Raw genomic sequence first — 21,300 nt, 5'->3', positions numbered from 1 at the left:
CTGCTCCCCGCTCAGGTGTGCTCCCTCCTCAGGTGTGCTCCTCCCCTCTGCTCCCCGCTCAGGTGTGCTCCCCGCTCAGGTGTGCTCCTCCCCTCAGTGACACGCTTCCCCCCTCACGCGCGCGCCTCAGCGTCTCGCGCCGCCCCTCACGGTCCCGCCCCTCCCTCCCTCACCCCTCAGGCGCGTGCGCCGCCCGCCGGCGGGGGCGGGGCTTCGCGTTCGAACGGCGGCGGCGGCGGCGGCGGCAGCGCCGGGCGGGATCATGGCGGGAGCGCGGGCTCTGCTCCGGCACTGCCCGCTGCTGCTGCCGCAGGACCGCCACGGCACCGCCTACGAGGGCTTTGTCACCGCCCAGGTACCGCGGCCCGGGCGCCGCTTGGCCGGCCGGCGGATGCTACTCCGAGGCGGAGGGGGGGGATGCTTCCCGCTCCGTCGGGTCTGGGGACGGGGACCGCTTCCTGCAGTGCCGCGGCTGGGTCTGAGGGGGAAGCGCTTCCCGACTCAGCCACGGGGAATGTAAATCAGGGAGTGCCATTTCCATGCCCTGAGGGGATTCCGCCGCCGTACCGCGGGTTTGCCCGTAGAATGGCTTCCTGCTGCCTCCTGGGCTGGGTTGTTATGCTGACAGTAGTGGTTTGGGGGCAAGGYTGAATGTGCCCGCGTTCATGCCCTGTGGTAAAAGTTGACATAAGTGACTGATGGTGGGCGATTTCCATTCATTTGCTTGTGAGGCTTCAGCTGAAGCGTCTGCATCGTTCCTCGGGATGTGGAAAGTGCGGTGCAAGGGGCAAAACAGCGCCTGAGGCAGGGTGAGGAGGATGCTCCCAACCCAACTTTGGCATCACTGGCACTGCTGCTGTGGCTTGTTAAAATATCCCACGGACACAGCTCAGAACAGGTGTATTTTAACTTAGAAATAGTGTGGGACTTTATTCCTCTAAGTAGGAGGCAAAAGACATGGGCTGTGTCTACTAGCATTGTCAAAAAAGTAGTTGAYACTGAGGTTGGAAGGAACTTCTGGAGGTTCTCTGCCTTAAGTAGATGCTTTAAACGATTTACAGTTGGGTTCTGCAACTTCTTAGATGGCCTGTTCTAGTCTTTGAGACCCATTCCCCCAACTATTCCTGAGGGGTTTTTTTCATTTCATTTAGGTGAAATTTCTTGTATTTCAGATTGTACCTGTCATCCTGTCAGTGTGTGTCACTCAGATCTGACTGTACCGTCTTTAGTCCTTCCCTGACTGTTCTTTTTTTTCCCAGACTAACCAGTCCCTGCTCCCTCAGACTCTTCTGGTATGAGAGATGCTTCAAGCTCTTAATCAGTGCTCCTCAGTGGACTAACTCCAGTATGTCCATACCTTGCTTGTACTGGGGGCCCAGTACTCCCTACTTCAAGGTGTGCTGAGCTGGGACAGGGTCTGGAATAAAAGTTTTAAGATATCTGCCCCCTTTGCTTCAAGGCTTCACAGACTTTCTTTATTTCAGTTTTATTTTGATCATCCCATAAGAAGGTAGAAAGAGGACCTCAATAAGGACTGAAAATACAAGTAGGTGGGATTTAGAAGCTGGCCTATGTGGGCTGCAATAACAGGGAAAAAAAAAATATATGTACTAGGGGCTGTTTTGGTTTACASTTTGTAAAACTGCTGAAACATGCTGTGGATCAGCGCCCAAGGTTCTTTATGGTGTAGCTTACTTTTATGACAGGCATCTGTTTTAACTTTTACTTGAGTTGAAGACAGACTTTCATGTACAGTAGCATGACATGRATTAAATTATGATTTTGGTTTTGTCCAGATTTGGATAAAGTTTATTTTTCTCCTGTAAGGTGTTATGTTTGCTTTATGAAAGGTAATGTACTGAAGAGTTTTTACTGAACATTGTGAATTAAAGGTCAAAAATATTTCAACTTCAGAATTAAAATCAACATTACTTGTATCTATACACTCATGGTGCTTATTATCCTTAAAGAAAGAAATTCTGAATAATATTCCTGAAAGACAAAAAAGACTAAGTTTCTTTCTTAGTAGCTGGTCTATTGGGGAGTCATTCCCACAAYTGTCTAATATTTTGTGTTTTCTGACTTTCCTATTAATGAAATATGTTTTTTCCAGGGTAGAGACTTCCACATCAGGATACTGCTACCAGCAGATTTACAACTGAAAAATGCRAGGTAAGAGAGTTTTTATAATAGCAATTTTTAAGTGTGGTGTAGCAAAGTTTATTTTGAAATATACAGTAATGGATATGCATATGAATTTTTCCCCCCAATATCAGTGTTATTAATTAATTCTCACTGGTTTCAAYTTAACCTTGCAAAAAAATTGCACAGCATCAGTGTTAATAAATGCTKACAATAAGTATTGCTTATATCAAAATATTTTGTTGTTAATTAACTTTGAAACATGTTGTAATTAATTGGTTATATTTATATATAAAGCAATGTACTTGGAAAAAAATATAATTTTTATATAATTTATATTTATAGATCATTTATGTACCACCATTTGGGAAACAGAAAATTCTGTGCAAAGTTGTAAATTCATGTACTTGATGGTTAACAGAGCTTTTTAACTTCATTTTCTCTCTGTTTCTATGTATTAATTTGTATTACCCAACTTCTCTTTAAAAGCTCTATTCTTACTTCTGTGTATATCACAGCACTCTGTGGGAAAGAAGCTGAAAAGGGCTAATCCACATTTGTGGATGAGCCYTTAACTTCGTATTCCATAGTTCTACCTTGACCAGCCTGCTCCACACTGGGAGCAGATGTGGCATTCCATAGCTTTATTACATTCTAGGTTGGGTAATTAAAACTGCATTATAGGTAACTTTGACATTTTCAGGTAATCGCTTTTAAATATTAGTGTATTTTATGAAGTCACACTGGCTTGCAAGAATTATGTTGTTATTTTCGGCACAGAACCTGCTTTTGTGGGTAAATGTTTAATTTTTAATGGGCTTTRGCATAGTGACATTTGGAAGTTTTAAGCAACTTTGAACATGAAACTCAAAGCAGTTTTGAAGTATTGTTTCCTTCCTTTGTTTTTTTTCAAGAGAAGCTGTTGTACTGTTGTGTCTAGAAGGCTTTCTGCTTTCTTTTAAAAATCATATACTGTAAATTTAAAATTTGTACAAAATACTGTTTGTCTAGGATAGAGTGCAGCTGGCATCTGAAGAAGATCCTGCGTGAATATCAGCACATTTTGAAGCAGGTATACAAATTTAAAAACACTTATTTAAATATTGTTATTAAACATGCTTAAATGTTTGTTATAAWGATTCTGAAAACCTTATGCTCATACACCTATTCTAAAAGGGCTAAAGAACCCTCCTTTCATTGCAGAGCTAAGATTTATTTTTAAATGCCTGAGGATTCACAAGTAAATAGAAAGAGAAATTGATAGAATTTAGCAAATATTCATTTTTATTCAACTTTTATTCTTTCTTTTTGAGATTGGGCTAGAACAATTTTTAATACATGACTAACATTTTACTCGGATTTTTCTTAATTAGAGACAGATTTTGCCTTTTTTTAAAATTTATTCACTTTTTTAGAAGTTGTTCATTATGCAAAGAAGAGAATTCACATTAATTCTTGATAGACCTGGTTCATTCTGTGTTGTAGACAGTGAAGGTGTCTAAACTATTTCTCAGTATCCAGAGGAAACTTCCAGAGGGGAGGGTACAGCATCCTTTCAGTCCCAAAGAATACTTTGTTTCTAAGAAGGAACCTTTGCCACAGTGTTGGTTGAAACACTGTATCTCATGGACAGGATTTTCCTAAAGATAAATGTGAGTGATGTCACATGATGTCACATTTTCAGTAAAGTTTCCTGGGGGTTTTCTTCTGTAATTGGGAAATTTAAACATGGGGTATTACGCTGGGTCTTTTTTATGTTTGGTTTGACAATACCAGAAGAACAGTTGGGCTGACACASTAGAAGTTATAAAATGCAGAAAATTAACTAAAAATGTCTTTCCTCCAGAGGTTGCACAGCTGCCCAGATCTTGTCAGTTTTATGGTGGAGCTGAAAACTGTTTTGGTAAGTGGCAGAATATATGTGTGGGACATGGGGTGCTCTTGGAGCTTTGGGTTTCACTTTCAGTTTTTTACAGGTTACTGTTGCATAAATTCATGCCTTTTTTTTTTTTTTTTTTTTTTTTTTTTGGGGAGGTGATTTCTATATATGCTGATCATGTAATCCCTGTTTAAATATCCTTTAGGATTTTAAGTGACTGTTTCTTTGAAACTTGGAGTGCTACAGAAAATTTTAAATCCCAGTCTCGGTGTACAACCATCCTCTTTACAGTGATTTTCTGGGAATTCCKCTTATTGTCCAGATGGTAAAGCAGACCTGTAATCATACAAAGGGTTATACAGTCAGTGGATTGTTGAAGGTGCTTTCACCTGTCTGACAACTTGACAAATAAATGCATAAAGCTTTTTGTTTTCCTAATAGTTCAGAGGCTGCTGTTTATTATACTTTTAAAGTCTGGGGCTGAAGAGTAGCAAACCCTTTAATTGACAACATAAAACTGGCAATTCTTGTCTATTAGTAAAACATTATTCTGTGAACATTTTTGGTGAAGAATACTYCATCCAACCTACTTAACTTTAGAAATAAAATATAGGAAGTATCCTTCAAAACAACAGCAGAAAGTACCTCCTGGTATTACACTGCTGCTCTGTGATGCTTGGAATAGGCCTAAATAAGAATGTCTATTTGGGAATATTTCACAGTAGTTATTGCAATCTGTTTGCCTACATATACAAGCACTCAGAAAATGAGAATGAAGTGAAAGTATAATTCATTCAAAATATTGATCCTCAGTGCAGAGAGTGAAAACATAGAAGAAGATGTGGGAAAACTGGACAGAAATGATTGTTAAACTTGTCTTATTATAAATTATATTTTTATTTAAACTTATTTTATTTTAAATTATTAATAATTTTATTCTAAATGTCATAAGTCTATGTATTTTGTAAGCATAATTTTAATTAAAAAGCACTTTTAAAAAACAAGTAGCACAACACAGCTGAAACACATGGTTTGGGCTTATTTTTCACAGTAACATTACCTTTTTGATAAAAATTTCTTTTTGAGACATTGCTACATACTCAGTAAGTGTCTGTACCARAACTTACTCTAAGGGATCCTATGATATTGAAAATGAGAAATTGATTCTGTTTTTTGATTGCTATATAAAGTTTATATAGATATAAAATATGGGGGATTTCATAGATATGTTGTCTTTTGTGGCAGTGGAGCCCAGGAGACAGCTGTGGGCTTAATAGAACCTTCTTTTGAAATATTCTTTCAGTAAAGATGCTTGACTTCAAATTTATTAGTTGAAAAAGAGACACATTTGATATTTGCATCTGAAGACTATGTTGTCAACATCTGTGGGGTTTTTTTAAATTGCAGATGTTTTCATTACCAGTATCTGAAGTAATTTACCAAACAGCTTCTTTGTCTGCTTTAGCTGGAGGCTATAACAAAACAAATGCAGTGTACAGTTAATTTTACATAAGCTTAATATTTTCAAATGAATTGCAAAAATCACATGGCTAAATAGATGCAAAAATATTGAAATTGCTCTTAACGATGTTTTTAATGTTCTTTGAAACAGGAAATTGCTTTAAAGAACACACCAGACCTGCACATCCCACGGCCTCCAGAATACTACTCCTGTCTTGTCAGAGATCTAGAAATACTGGGCTGGAATAAGTATGATTAYTTTATTTCTTAACAAACATAATCTTTAGAATATCCATTCCTCTTTTGTATTTGTAGTTGAGCACATCAAATGTACTTGTTCTGTTCATTTACCCTATTCAGAAACTGATTTTGTTTTGTTTTTAAATTAAAAACACCTAACAAACCTGTATCAACTGAAGGGATCTTTTCTGTCTCAAATAACTGGGCTGAAAGGTGATACATCACTAAAAAATCTATTCTTCTTTCACCTATAAACTATTGGTATATTAAACATATTTACTGTTAGTATTTATAGTTCTATTTTTCCCTACTTTGTACAGCTGGTTGTGACTATTCCTATAGGTTATGATTGATCATTGTGCACTTTTATGCTTTTATAAAAACATTTCATACTTTCTTTAGAAAAATAATTGTTAAAGAACTTTAACAATTTGTGCTCTTTACAGCACAAGGATCTCCTTAGACAAAGGAATTTAATATGTAATCCACAGAAAGGTAAATCTACCAAAAAATGCATGAGAGGACAATTTCAAAAACTCTCAACCCAAAATTTTAGGCAGTGTAAATATTGCAAAATGAAATAAAGAAGCATTAGGTGAAAGAACAGTTTTGAGTTTTCCCACCTGATTTGTACACAGATAAACAGCATGTGATTAACATTAAGTRGGAATTTGCTGTGAAGGCCCAGKTTTATTTCAAGATTTAAAACACCCATCTTAATTCAGCTGAAGTTTTGTCAGCGATTGCCATTGTAAAGTATGAAGTTGTGCCATACTCTATTTAAGTTTCAACGTCTCGAGTCTGACAATATTAGTTAAAATTCCTTAAACAACGTGGGAAATAAATTTTCAATTATGATTGCTCTCCTAAAATGGAAAAAACCAAAACACCAACCAAGCAAAAAAAAACCCCAACCCACCAAAATCTTGAAAAAGGGTTGGGAAGTCAGTCATTAATCAAAGGACTAGGCTGTACATAGGCAATCACATCGGGGTTACTCTGACTGAGAAGGAGAATAACCTAGATAGGCAATTTGAAGCCCATTAACAAGTCATACCTGTGACTTTCAGAGTGCTTTTAACACTAAAGTGACTCTCTAAGAAAGCCTCTTAACTGAGACTGATTTTGTGTTGTAGGTGATGCTTATTTGCATGTCAGTTAAGAGCATCTTGCAATGATCTTTCAGCACAGAACTGGCTGCTTTTGGTGCTGCCAGTGAGGAGCAATCACTGCTCACACCTGGAGTAGCCTCCGGCTTTGTTTAACTGGATTCTTCTTAGAAAAAGAATCCCTTGCTTGTTGTGTACCCCARATTTACTTGTTCATAGCAAGTTTTGGGTCTTGCTGGAGGATGAATGCACCCAAATCTAACTGAAAAACTGAAGGATGTGGGTGGGAGAGAGATACTACTGCAGGAGCAAAATTACAGGACAGGCTTTTCTAACACTATCCCTTAATCATGCTGGTTGAGTCAGAGACAGTGTCCTGGGAAGGTAAATTATCAACTATAAGACACCTGTAGGACTCTTACCACCCTCATGAGGATTCWTAAATGCTGCCAGTACCTCTTAAGTCCATGTGTGGGTCATGATCTCTCAAAGCTCTTGTGCTTGGTATTTTCCCTTTTTTTTCCTTCTTCCCTTGCCTTCTTCATTTGCTTGGGAATCCTGCCTGGTCCTGTGCTCTCAGTCATTTGTGTGTCATGCTGGACTTGAGATTTACCTGAGGCTTTCCATCTTTATGCTGATTCCATTTGTTTCTTTGCTGTGTTAAAATGATGGAGCCTGCAGAGGAATAAAAGTTTGTGTAACTGAAATACCACCTATGTAAATAGTTCCTCATGTGTTTATACAAATGTGTGACTAAAACTAAAATAATCCATACTTTTCTTATAAATCAAGATTGAACTGATCCAAATAAGATGAATGTCAGAATGGGTAATTTAAAATCCCAGACACCTTGGCAGCACCTCTTTAATTTTTCTGTTCTTTTTTTGCTGTGGAACCTCCCAGCACAGYGCTGCAGGCACTAGTTGTGCTTTGGTGTGGACACTGCTGCATATTTTATTGCCATATCAATATGCCTTAGGAATTCTCCACCCCAGGAAGCAGTAGATGGAGGGGTGGGATAGAGGTAGTTTCTCAGTTTTATAAAACTGATACACTTTTGAGGTAAAGTTGGAGCAAAGCAGGAGTAATGATTTTTTTCYCCCCAATTAGAGGAGGRATGCTCTAATTSTTTCTAAGTATATCAAGTTTAATTGACTTGAGTTGAATTACACTTTTATCAAGACTCTTCTTTTGCTGTTGTGGATAAATACTCCCAGAAATCTGCAGGTCTCTTTAATATTGCATTAATCAGCATTAAACATGAAATAATCTTTCTTGCCCTTCTTACTAACACTGCCTTTTCTATCTGTATTTTTCAATTTGAGGCAGTTTCATTTATGTAGATAATTTTCTTTCCTTCTTGTCATTTCCTTCCTAGGGATGTGCCCCCTTTTGGTGTACATCTATTTTTTCTTCCCCAAGCCCCTACAACTCTGTTGCCAGTTTCGCTTCAGAAAACCATGTGAATTTTTCTAGTATGTAATGGTTTAAAAAAATAAATGTTGCTTAGGCCAGCAAGTGGATGCTCTCTCTGAACTCTGTTAGGCCTTCCCATCAGTGTGGGTGATAAGTTGTGCAATTACCTTGGACTGCTTTTTATCTTTACACAGGAATGACAAAGTAAAAATGCCAAAATATCCACRTGCCCAGTTTACTGGTAAATATATGGGGAAGTTTGAACCATTTTGGCAATTGTTGAAGCTACTAAGCAGAATCCATCTTTAGAGAGCAATATATTTTATAATTGTATCCATCTTCATTGTGGTGGGAGGCACGAAGCAGTGACATCTTTAGCAAAGAGTCAGTGATTATGTCAGAAGTTTTAAAACTTATTCACATTTAGTATGTACTTTTTACTTGCTAAGGTGCATGAACATGGTGTAAAACTGTCATGAAATGAAGGCAAATCATCATAAATAACTCATTTTGTACCTGTTTGGGTACTATTTTCTGCAGAAAATCAATTTCAGAATATGAACCAATATGCACTGAATTTCCCACAATAATAGTATTGATAATAAAAGAGAACTTCATTGAAGAGAAAAGCAAATCAAGAGCATAAAAGTCTCATAGAGTAAGAAACTGCAGAAATGGATCAAAGATTTGACAGGAAGTTTAATGTGTACATAAGTAGAGGCTGACAGGAACATGCTGTGTGTGTCAAAGGTTCCAGTGATGGAAAACTGAAACACGGTGCTCACTGACCACAGCGTGAGCCCTGACACACGTTGTAAATAACCCAGAGATATATGACTGCATTAAGCACTAGACTGGTGTAGTAACAGCAGTAAATCTGGAGCAGCAGAAATGCTTGGCATAAAGGACTTGCTCTGATTAATATTCGTAACAGACTAATCAGAGTATCGCAGACCTTTCAAACTGCACTTCTTGCAGGGCTCTAAGTTTTCTTTTCTCTTCCAGAGTGGCCTATGTGGACACTGGGCTAACCACAGTCAAGTTAAAAGCTGAAGACTCTTGTGGTCGACAGCATCTCATCACTCTCAAGTTAAATGCAAAGGTAAATTGATGTGGCACAGAATATCTTCAGACCACCCTGAAATAAATAGGATTTCTCTTAATTCATTGGGRTTTTAGAGAGTTTGTGTTTAGTGGTGTGTCTGTTCTGCAAGGCAATGGGGCAGTTTAAAAAAGTTATAGGGAGTTTTCAAACTATATTTAAAATTAATATTGGATTATGGTTATCTGTAAGATGCAACTGTGCATCACATGAAAAACACTTTGATATTGCATTCATTTTACTGGATTACAGACAAAGCCATCTGGGAGACTTTCCTTCATTATCACTCCATCCAGAGACTGTGCATAGAACAAGAATTAGAGGATATTGGGTTATTTATTAACAAGTCTCACAGTTAAAGCCAGAGATGTAAAGATTTATGAAAAACTGGAGTCAGTCAGAAAAATTATTTSTTTTTGCTCTAAATAAATGTCTAATTTTAACAATACTTACAAATCAAACCCATAGTATTTGCAGGAACAGAAAAATTTAATTTCTCCTGAACTCAAATTGCAACATTTCTTCATGGAATGTCTCATTTCAAGGCATAAATCACTCATCAGAGGCTGTAAATATCCAGGCTGTGTGGTGACAATTGCATGGCAATAACTGTTGTCTTCAGAAAATCAGTCCAGGGAAAAAAGGGATCTTAATCATGTCTGGATGTTGTTGTTTGGGACTATTGTGGTCCATCATCTGGGGTTAGAATCTTCATGATGTGAGTGGGCACAGTATTGTAAGATTGAATCCCACCTTCATAGGTGTCCTATATTCCTTTAGAAACCGGGCCTTTTTTAGTCTTACATAACATGAGCTAGTTTTACCTTTGGGGGGAARAAGGAGGGGAAAAAATACTGTTTGTGAATTGAGTGTTGCTCAAATGGATTTTTTAAAAGAGTAAAATTATTCTACATGCAGAGGGTAATGAGTGCATAATTAATTTGCTAGTCAGTCCATTATTAAATACATTGATGGAAAAAAAATCCATTAGGAAGTACAATTATGGTCTATTTAATGAGCAAGGAGAATAACCAGGCTGTGTTGTTTATAAGGGACCTGCTCTCCCATACTTTGTGTGCCACTGGAAATCAGATGCAGCCTGTTGCCCTAAGGTTTTCTGACATTAGGAAAACAGAAGTATTTGAACTATTTGGAAATAAAAAAAAATACAGATATATATATTAAAAAAAAAAAAAAAAAACAACAGAAAAAAATACAGTGCAATATTAATTTTTCCCAAGCAGCTACCATGGTCAAACACTGACATTTGTCCATTGACTGGTTCTGTTCAGGCTTAACTTAGCACTGAACTGAGGGAATGGGGATTCCCATTTTCTGTCTATATAAAAAYATGTTTTCTTTGTAGTAATGAAAAACCTGAATATTTCTCATAGAAGAAAATACCATCTAACAGCTAAGGATGTATGTAACAAAAAGATGAGATTATCAGACCTTTCTATTTTAATAAGTAATCATCTTTTTTCTTATTTTTTTTCTTTCTTTTCTTTTCATTTTGTTTTCAAGTGTTTATTATGATGAAGGATCAATTGCTTGTCCTTTTTAAACCACGTCTGGCATTTAAATTTGCCAGACAAAATTTGTGTGTGAAACATCGTTTTGGTGACATGGGGATTTGATTTGCCTTCATACACACAGCCACTACATTTGAAAAGACTTGGCTGAAGTGTTTTTTGATAAAGCATTTCTTTTGATAGCCTGCTTTAATAAAAGGGTGTTTATTTTTGTTATACTGTTCCTTTGATTAAGATCAGTGCAGGAGCATTTCAGACTCCAAGGCTTAAAATAGGCCACTGTGAGGATTTGCCTGTTGTGTAGTAATTAAGACACTTCGGTAATTATCTGAATGACCTGGCAAGRGGTATGAAAATGCTTTCTCTAGATAAAGTTAGCTGCATGCTCAGAAATCCAATACAAATATTTTGTGTAGTAATTGCTTAAATTGTCCTAAAGAATTACAGGATAATTTCTGACATGCACATTTGATTGTAAGTGTAATAGCCTAAGGTGTCATGGAGTTATCAAACCTTTTATAGCTTCAGTTTTTTTTAATACAGGCCTTTTAAAATTTTTTTCTTATTGATACCTTTTAATTTGGAATAAGTATTTTTTTTTTAAATTTTGGTTCTATGTTCACTCATCTCTTTCTAAACAGTTATGTACTCTAGATTGTTTTCAGTTTCAAGGGACAAAACATTGCCAATCAGAACAAATAGTTTAACTTCAATGAAAATTAGTTCTTAACTCATGGAAGGGTTGTTTGGTTTTCAAACTTCGTTATCTAGTATGGGTAATTGAGGAGAAATTTTTAAAAAAATATTTCATGCTTTGTGTCCTAAGGTTTTTTTAATGTGTCTTTGTGACCAGTGAACACAGACAATTGTGATCCTCATGCCTTTACTAAATACTGATATATGAAACATTTACATGTAGTTTTCTTCTTTAAATGATAATTAACATTCATAACTATTTCTGAAAATGCTTTACATACTGTTTCCTCTCAGAGCCAAGTTCTCAAGATGCTTGAAGTGCTCATATTTTGTTATCAAATTTGGCAGCTGAGTATCAGTCTGACTTCGAATCACCAAGGAAAAAACAACCAACTCTACTTTTTTTCCCTCCTTCAGTATCCTACAGAACCACCAGATTGCCTTGTGGATTTTCCCATTCCATTTGCTGTTTCCTGGATGCCACAGGTAACTGGTGGACTGGGCAGCTTTTTAAAATTAAAAAATACATATGCAACAAAGGGGTGGTAACAAAGGGTTGGGCTTTGGTTTTTAGGTCCAGCTTTTCTCCCTGTGTGCATTTTCTTTCTGTACATGCTCATGAAAATGGAATAACACTGACCTCCATATTCCTTAACAAAGTACCTTAAATAACTTCCATGTCGATATTCCTTGCACACTATACTGTACTGGTTGGGTTTTTTCTAAGCTGTTCATATGACTGAAAATTCTTTAGGAATTATGCTGGGAAAGTGAAAATGAAGTGAAATGAACAGAAAATTATTGTTTTCTAGAAAAGGAGCATCCTCTGAAGCTGACAGACACTGAAAAAAGGAATTGATTATCCTATAGTTTCCCCTAGTTTGTTATCATARGGTTTTTATAACGTAACAAAACTTTTCCAGTTATATTCAGTACACGAAATTAAATAAAATTCTGATTTCTTATTTTAAGTGATATTGTTACTATAAAGAACCATAAGCCATTGTCTTTTGTTGGTCTCTCACATCATTTCATTTACCTTTCTTCCTGAATAGGGCACGTGTACTTTATTAAATTAATTTAAATGTGACCACTTAGATACAAGTAAATTTGAATTGTATGTAGGAAAGAATTGATATTTAATTTCATTTAAATCAGAAAAATTGATTTTACATAAATGATTGCATCTGATAATTCTAATTCACAAAGATTTCTACCCAGCAATAAATAATAAATTTGCATAGAGAACCTGGCTGGGAGGCTGCAGCAGGATGAGTTTAAGCCAGGCATATAATTTTTCAATAGAATTCAAGGTTCTATGTGTCACCTCAGACCCACTAATATTAATGGGAAATAACTGCAAGAATCAATCATTGCAAATGAAAAAATGTATTTATTTTTGTAATTTAGGGTTTTGATTCTCTGATATGGGTTGGAACATTTTAAATAGATGTTTTTCCCTTAAATTCTACTGGAGTCCATACACTCTGGCCAGGATTTGAAGTGCTGTTTCTAACCTCAAACTCAATACATGCTTTCAGGAGTTTTATTAATTTTAGAGCCTTACAATTTATCTTGCCTCAAATTAGCAACATTTCAGACGTCCCTGACAGTGAATGCTTCTGTGTTTACTGTTGGTAAKTTTAAAGATGGACTTGTGTTTTAATAAAATGTTCAGGAAAAGTGTGACATGGAGCAGCCTTTGACAAGTTAAAAAACGGGGTGGATATACTAATACTGGCACTACAGCCAAGGAAAAATCCAATATTAAAAATACAACACTGTTGCTTAAAATCTTTTTACAGTTAAAGTTACCTGGGGACTATTTCRAAGCAGGAACAAAAGGTGTTTGTAACTGAAGAGCCCGTTTTAAAATCAAGAGACACTAATTCCAGCTGCAGAGAGCCTGCTCTAATCCTGAACCAAATACCAGCAGACAGAAATGCTTTAGCTGTACAGTAGGTTTTGCAAATTGACCTTGTGTGTGTGGGTGACAGGAACCCAACACTTGTGGGGACAAATGGCTTTGGTAATTGTGTAAATTGTGTTTATTTTCCAAATGCGTGGAAATCATTGCGGCGAGCAGCCCTCACACCGTGATAAAATACGGGTTAAGCTTAGATAATGCTGCAACACCACTGGTAGCAGAATTCAGCAGGTACTCAAGTGCATGAAAATTTTGGTTCCTAAAAGGGAAAAAGAATATGCTATACCTCTTCTCTAGTGAAATAACGTGATGTTTTGGTACCAATTGTTCTAAAACTTTTAATATTATGTCTTTGAAGTATAAATTGACATGGCTTAACTAAATTGGTGCGATTGTACAATTAGAATATAAACTCTCATGAAAGAAAATATAAATAGATTGCAGGTAATTGATTTTTCTTTCCCACCCYCTGTGTATGCTGCTGCCTATTTCAGGCTCATGGATTTTAAACTTGAGGGGTTGTTGAGTTTTTTTTTCCCTTCTTTTTTTTTTTCCCTTTCTGTATAATAATAGACATGGCTTTATGGCATCCATATTAAAAATGGGTAATTTTCCTTATGGTCCCTGTCTTCCTGCTGGGTTGATAATGTTTTGATGTATTTTTCTTTTGCTCTGATGAGAGGTCTGCTGCTGCTGCTCTGACATATTCATTTGGATGAATAATTATAACTTGCACAATGTCAAGCTGAAGATGGTGGGGTTTTGTGCGTCATGACAAGCCCAGTAGCCAGTGCAGGTGTCTCACAGCATGAGCAGCAACAGCCAGTGGATTCTGGCTCAGAGGAGACGTTTTAGAGTAGTAAGAAATCAGCACCAAGGGCAATGCTGCTGCTGCTGCTCCTGTTCTAAGTGCCAAATAAATGCAGAGTGCTTCTCAATGACAAGTGCAAGAACATCTACTTATTTCTGTTATAGCCTTTTTTCTAAAGAACCAGATAAATGTGCTGCCTCCAATTTTAGCACACTCTGTAAGTGCAGTTCTGCAGGCTCAGGGCGTGTCGCGTCAGGGTAAGGTTTTCATACTGACCACTGCCCACCTGGCTGGCTACATGAAGGTCATRAGAGTGGAAATTAATGACTAATGAGGTCGTGCAGCAGCCGGCAAGGAAACAGGAATGCAAGGTGCAGAAGGTAAAGTGGTGGGAATGAGATTATTCTTCAGTTATTTAGACAAAAACACAATAAAACACGTCGTAATTGTGCTTTCTCTTGGCAAAGGAACTTCACRGGCACCAGCTGTAAATACAGAAAATGGAGATAGTTGGCAAGACACCTTATAAAGATTCTAGTCTTGTGTCTTGGTTTGATTTCTGTTAAGGAGAGGGGAAATCGTTMAACTACTGTTGATGAGTAGCTGTTTCCAAACAAATCTAAGGAATCATAAATTCTTTAGGTGATCCCTTTTCCTTCAACAATTGTTAGCCTTATTTAATTGTATTTTATTTATTAATTCCTGAAGGGCAAGCAGGTAATGGCACCTATARTTTAGGCTACTTCACCTTTCCTWTTAKGGTAARCAAATTTTGCATTAGRATGAATTTTAGMAAAAAARAAAAAATCTCAGACTAAGGATTGCATTTTTATCTGTTTTTTAAAAATAATTTGCAATCGATTGTTCTGTATTTATCTTAATTCAAACTTCTCTTACTAGCATTTATTACTATTTASTTCATCCAGGATTTGGAGCAGATGCTTGAAATTTGGCAGAACAGCCATATAGGCTACAGCAGTTCTTAGAAGTTCCTGAAAGGCTTCATTGGTTTTTTGGCAGGCACAGACTCGGGATTTTCTCTTTATTCTTCCCAGCCTCTGTGGCTCTAGAAATAAGAAGCAAGAGTAGAGTGACATTTTTTCCCATTCCTTAATCCTTTGATTGGAGGAAATGGTGTATGGGCAATAAGGGTGAACTTGGGAAGATGTTTGAATTGGAATAAAGTAAGAAAAGGGATTGGCACAAGGAGGTACCGGTGACGCAGCAGAGATGAGAGTGCAGAGGATAGAAATGGAAATGCTGAGAAACTACACGAGACTTTCCTGGTAGATGAGAAGCTGTGTTCCCCTTGGAGATGGGGAGGTTCAAAATATCTGATTTTCCATGGACAAAGTCAGCAGCTGAAATGGRTGAGGGATCCATGGAGTCTGGTAACACAGAGGTGACACTGGGGTCACAGTCTGCTGAGGACCCACCAAAGCTGGTGTTTTTATGGAGGATGCAGGAACCAGTGTGGTTTTGTGAGCGCTTTTGGGGTTGGGGTGAGCAGCATTGACAGTCTGAATGATTAAATTCTTATCTTCCAAAGAATTTTGATGTAATTCACGCAAATTCTAATTCATTTATACAAAGGGGACCATGAAAAACAGTTTGTGCTGTTTGACATTATTAACAATGGTTGTGGTGTAGTTCGGACCAAAGAAAAGTGTGATCTCAGGCTGYTCTAAAAGTGTTGGGCTCTGACCAAAAATTAGTTGGTTAATCAAATAAAAAGGAATCTTGGAGTTTTCATGGTTTGCATGACAAGCAGGTGAAGCATTTAAATAGCTATAGATKCATTTATGTATATAGCAGGAGACAGCTGGCAACATCAGTGAAGCATGCAAATAAGATCAAATGAACACTGTGTAAAAAAAAGATTTAACTACCTTTTTAAGGAACATCATTGAAAAATTACAATTAGTATTAAAATTAATTGGATTTTAAAACTTATCTGTGGGTTATAATCCCTTGATGTTTCTTTTTTCTAGTGAAACCCTTTGAATTCCCGGAAGATAAAGATAAAAATGATTATTAGAGGATTTATCTGTATGTGATATAGAAAAATGTGAAAAATCAAAATGGAAAGCAACTGTTGCAAGTACCAGAAAATTATGCTATTAATTTAAGTGTCATCAGAGCACAAAAGATCACATTTCAGGACTGTGTGAAAATTATTAAAATACTGGAAATAATAGTACTTAAGATGAAGATACTATACTCTAAGATGTGGTTAAGTGACTGACACTATTATATCACTTCAGGTGTTATAAAAGTAACAAAATGCTTTTAAAGATAATAAGCGTTACATTTTGAGATTGGCAGAATTCACACTTTTCTGCTTAGGTGCTTTCCTACTTTAATATAATTTAACAACAGCAAGAAAAAATGTAGCATTTTATTTCCAAGCTACACCGTTTCTTTCTAAAATACACATGCACAAAATATAAAAAGTTATTACGTAGAAAAATTCTRTTTCTTCATCTGAGAATACTCAGATAATTTGCTGCTTTTTAACCAGGTGAGAAAGGAAGAACCTAATCATTACAAATTAAAGGAAACCATTCCTCCTATATTTTRTATTATTTATAGAGAAATACCTCTCTGAGAACAGAACGTTTAATTTGCTTTTTCTTTTGGACCACTGGATATCTGAAACCTGGTCCTCTCTGGGCATTCTGCACCTGCAAAGGGTTTACTTGATCACCAAGGGTTTTCTCCTCTTGCAGAGCTCTTTTCCTGGGGAAACAGTGACTTCTTTTTGCCCACTGACGATTTCAAAAGATTTTTTTTCTTACTGTCCTGTGTATCATCCTGTCTAATGAAAGATATTTCTGATTCCGTGTAATCCACYCTCAAATATTGAAATCCCCCACGTGTAATCTTCTGCTTATTAGATGATTTCTCCTTCTCTTGCCTTATGTACGGGGTTTGAAAGCTGATCTTAATCACCTGTTTTTATACTGCTTAATTTTGAGATGATGTTAGGTGATATTCCGTGTTTTATGCTATCATGCTACACTGGGACACACACATCGATTTTAAAACTCCTTAAGTGATTTTTTTTAATATTCTCTCACGCCATTGCTGGAAACTTCATGAAATCTGTTTAAATTTCTTCTTTTCTTAGAACTCCTTAATAGACATTTACAATCAGTTCCTGGCAGCATTGGAGTCACTGAAGGAATTCTGGGATGCYCTGGATGAAATCGATGGGAAGACATGGGTGCTTGAGCCAGAAAAACCCACACGGAGTGCTACAACCAGAAGAATTGCAATAGGTAGGAAAAGACTTTAAAGGGATACAGTGGATTTGAGAAAACTCAGAATGCTGTTTTGTTTTGCTTGTCTTACCAGATGGAGCTTGTTTGAGTTTGAGAAAGGCAGCACTTAAAACCAAAGACAGAACACTTCTTTTGTGTATTAAAAARATAACTTTCCACAGAATACTGAAGCTGTTTGGGAAATTCATTACAACTTTCTGCTGTCACATAAATGAAAATTTCTGTAGGAAAACCTCGTGTCTTTGTAAATTATGAACATGGGACTGTCAACAGTGGAGCACTTGCACGTAACTCTACAAAAATCAGTATTTGTAAAAAATCAGCTTAGGTGAAACCCTTACCTCAAACACAGATTCCAGATTTTTAAACTTTAGTTTCATCTTATCCTGGAGTGGAAGGAATATTAGAGTGCAGTCCAAGGTGAGAAAAGAGGGTTAAAGGAGGCAAGTGGAAAGGACAAAGAAACAAAGAGAGGCTTCCCGGTAAACCACCTGAAAATGTACCTCAGTGTATATGCTTGCTGATGTCTCACGTTTTAAGGTCTTAATAGACATAGGATAAGGAATTTTGTAATTATATATAAGGAGTTTTAATTGTCACTGTCAGAGGTTGGAAATGTTGGGAGGATGTTATCTTTGACAGAAAAGTGCTGATTTTCAGCTGAAATCCACATCACCGGTAGCAAATTGTAGAAATGTGAGAACACAGAGTGGACCCAAGTTGTCCCTGAAAGCTGCAGCCAGAGGGCTCAGCTGWAGAGAGAGAGAGGGAGGAAGGAGCTGGAGGGAAAGATGGGAAAAGTTCAGCAAGTGGCTGGAATGACGTGGGTCAGCCACCACTTTGTGTGCAGTCAGGGGGGCTTTGTCCTGGTACTGCTGCACTTTGTCACAGGCCAAGGAAAAACAAAGACTCAACAAGAGCCTCGGAGCAGGACAGGACAGGGCTTTGAGCCCTTTGTTGTTGGGCACAGAGAACCTTCAGCTACCTCTGACTTTTGATTTCAATCATTCCCACCACTTCAGGAGGGAAAGCCTAACACAGCTTACAGAAAATGTTGGCTTTCACCTGGGCTTGTTTTTTTGGCTATAGAAGATAAAGATGAATTAGTAAGTTACTACCTTCAAAGTTTCACCAAGATTTAGGGTGGATTTTGACATCTAGCTTGAGTTGATTAGGTTTATTTCTGAGTAAGTGCTAAGGTTAAATAAGCCTTAGCTTTTCTTTTAAGCCTTTTCTTTGTGGAAAGCTTTTAGAAATGCAAAAAGAAAAAGAAATGCAAGCCTGGCAAGTTTTTAAAATCAGTTCCTATTTTTAATTATAGTCTGTAGAAATATAAGTATTTTATATACACTGATATTTTGTACAATTATTTGSGTACCTCCCAACTTTATTATTTATCCTAATGAAACCCATCCTGAATTCASCAATTTAAAACTGCTTTTAAGAAAGGTTCCATTTTCAAATCCTTGACTGCCAAKCTTCCCCATGGCCTTGCTTTCTCTTTGCAGGGAACAATGTCTCAGTGAACGTAGAGGTAGATCCTCACCATCCAAATATGCTTCCAGAGTGTTATTTCCTTGGAGCAGATCACGGTAAGGCAGCAAATTCCACTTGTTTCTCCTCTGGACTCAGATCTCTGATCCAATCCCTAYGTTAAATGTGGGAGGTTCACTGGGGTGATGTCATTATTCCTGTCTGGTGTTTGCAGCAGTGAACCCTCTGAGAACTAAACTCAACAACAACATGCACTTGTGGTGAGTGTCTCTAGTAAAGCAAGCTGTAAACTCAAATGGTGTTTGCCAACCCTGGTGTGGACTTTTCTCCCCCTTCTCCCACCCGCAGGGATCCAGAAATCAGTTTGTTACAAAACTTGAGAGARCTCCTAGAAATTGATTTTCCATCTCGTGCAGTGTTGGAAAAAAGCGTAAGTTGGTTTTGGTTTACGATCAGTGGTTTTTGCTGAATAAGTAACATTTAGATGGTCACTTTCTAAGAGCCAGGGACAATCAGGGACTTAGAAGAGAGGTAATTGGATTAATACATTGTCACAGGGACTTCTGAACTTCAAGCAACAGTTGTCAGAGCTTGTTAACCTTTGATTAGGGGTGCACACTTCCCTGTGGCCTTCATAGTAGTGAGGCCATTAATAACAGGCTCCACTATTAAAAGAAAAAGAGGAAGTTCCAGAGTAGCTAATGAGATGTGGAAAATCCAAACATTCTGTTGTGGATGTTGATGATTTCAGTTCTAATTAGCTAGAGCTGCTTAGAGGGGACTAGAGGCCATCCAAATACTGGTGCATTTCAAACAAACTGGAATTAATTTTTGACAATGCTTTAACACTGGATTGTGAGCATTGCTTTCACTCGTGAAGCTCTTAAATTAAAATCTGACTGAGGGTTTGTGTCTAATGTCAAATCATAATGACAAATCATRGTGGTTAATAAAAAGAGTGCCCAAAAGTATGAAAATGCTTGTTGACCTAGATGTAATTCAGTGAGGGGATGAAGTATCACCCAGTAAAGTCCTGTACACCTGGAACCCAGTGTCACTCTATACCATTAAGGCATGAAGATATATGCATTGAAGGCAAAAAAATAGTAATTGCAGCTAACAAAAGATGTAAAAGCAAAGAYAGAGGTGAACCTGTTTGTGGGTGAGCAGCCCATCCCTTCCCTCCAGCTGCACTGCAAGCTAAAGCTGTTGTGTCCCCAGGACTTTGCCAAGGACTGTGGGATCTGCTACGCCTATCGGCTCGATGGCAGCGCGCCCGACCAAGTGTGTGACGATCCTCGCTGCGGGCAGCCCTTCCAYCAGGCCTGTCTCTATGAGGTGAGGTGACCAATGGGACAAACTGCTCAGCAACTGCAACATACTATAAAACAAGCACTGTCCACTTAAATTCCAGATGAAGTAAAAGCCCATAGGGAACATTATGGCAGTTGCTGTGCTTCTGCTTGTCCTCTTACCCTCCATTCCTACATGAGCTCCCTGGGAAAGGGATCCACCCTCTTTGAATGCACCCTGTCAAATGTTCATCAGGTGAACTCTGGTAATTCATAGATGTCTCTTACACTGGATATGAAACCAATGTGACTTTAACCCACTTCCTTGTGTTGCAGTGGCTACAAGGCCTTCCTACCAGCAGACAGAGTTTTAATGTCATCTTTGGTGAATGTCCCTATTGTAATAAGGTAAGGAAATCCAAGGAATAGGAGTGGAAAAAAAAGCAAAGCTGGTAACAAAATCTTTWCTAAAATAGAATCAGTGGCTACTGTCTTCTCTTTAGCCACTGGAWTAAACGATAAATTGCCATGTGTTTAATGCATCCGTGTTTAACTAAAGGGATATCTTTACACTATGTCAGAAAACCCACACTAATGCCAGAGTAATTAAAGATCATACTCTATTGTATTTAATGATTTTTTAATGCTGTTGTAACAAAAGGTTCAGTTAAAAAAAAAACAAAAAAAAAAACAACCAACAAAAAATGCCAACATTTCTAACAGAAACCACAACAAGTAGTTGATAGCATCCATAGCTATTGAGTGCAGATGAGAACTTGCCTGTACAGGGTGTGTACTGACAGGATTATTTTAAAACTTTTTTCAAGCCYCTGACACTGAAATCTTCAATGAAGAAACTCTAGGAAAAAAATGTGTGCTTGGAACACSACTGCACTCCCACTGAAGCCACAGRAA

At 37.5% G+C, this 21,300-nt stretch overlaps 1 protein-coding gene across 1 annotated transcript; it reads left to right on the top strand.

Annotated features, from left to right (window-relative positions):
- The first annotated feature begins 210 nt into the window (after positions 1-210).
- On the top strand, positions 211-21,276 carry FANCL (FA complementation group L). The gene is made up of 14 exons (XM_057382410.1): positions 211-355; positions 2,114-2,172; positions 3,154-3,214; positions 3,989-4,045; positions 5,634-5,731; positions 9,253-9,349; positions 11,995-12,063; positions 17,446-17,596; positions 19,108-19,191; positions 19,308-19,353; positions 19,442-19,523; positions 20,315-20,431; positions 20,722-20,793; positions 21,213-21,276. Exons 1-14 carry the CDS (start codon positions 263-265, stop codon positions 21,246-21,248), a joined length of 1,122 nt encoding a protein of 373 aa, XP_057238393.1. The 5' UTR covers positions 211-262; the 3' UTR covers positions 21,249-21,276.
- Positions 21,277-21,300: the final 24 nt, after the last annotated feature.

This window comes from Malurus melanocephalus, unplaced genomic scaffold, assembly GCF_030028575.1.
Source record: "Malurus melanocephalus ecotype Western Australia unplaced genomic scaffold, MMel_1.1 scaffold_13, whole genome shotgun sequence".
Taxonomy (NCBI): Eukaryota; Metazoa; Chordata; class Aves; order Passeriformes; family Maluridae; genus Malurus; species Malurus melanocephalus.
The sequence above is the reverse complement of the archived record's forward strand: the minus strand, read 5'-3'. Positions and strand labels throughout refer to the sequence as shown.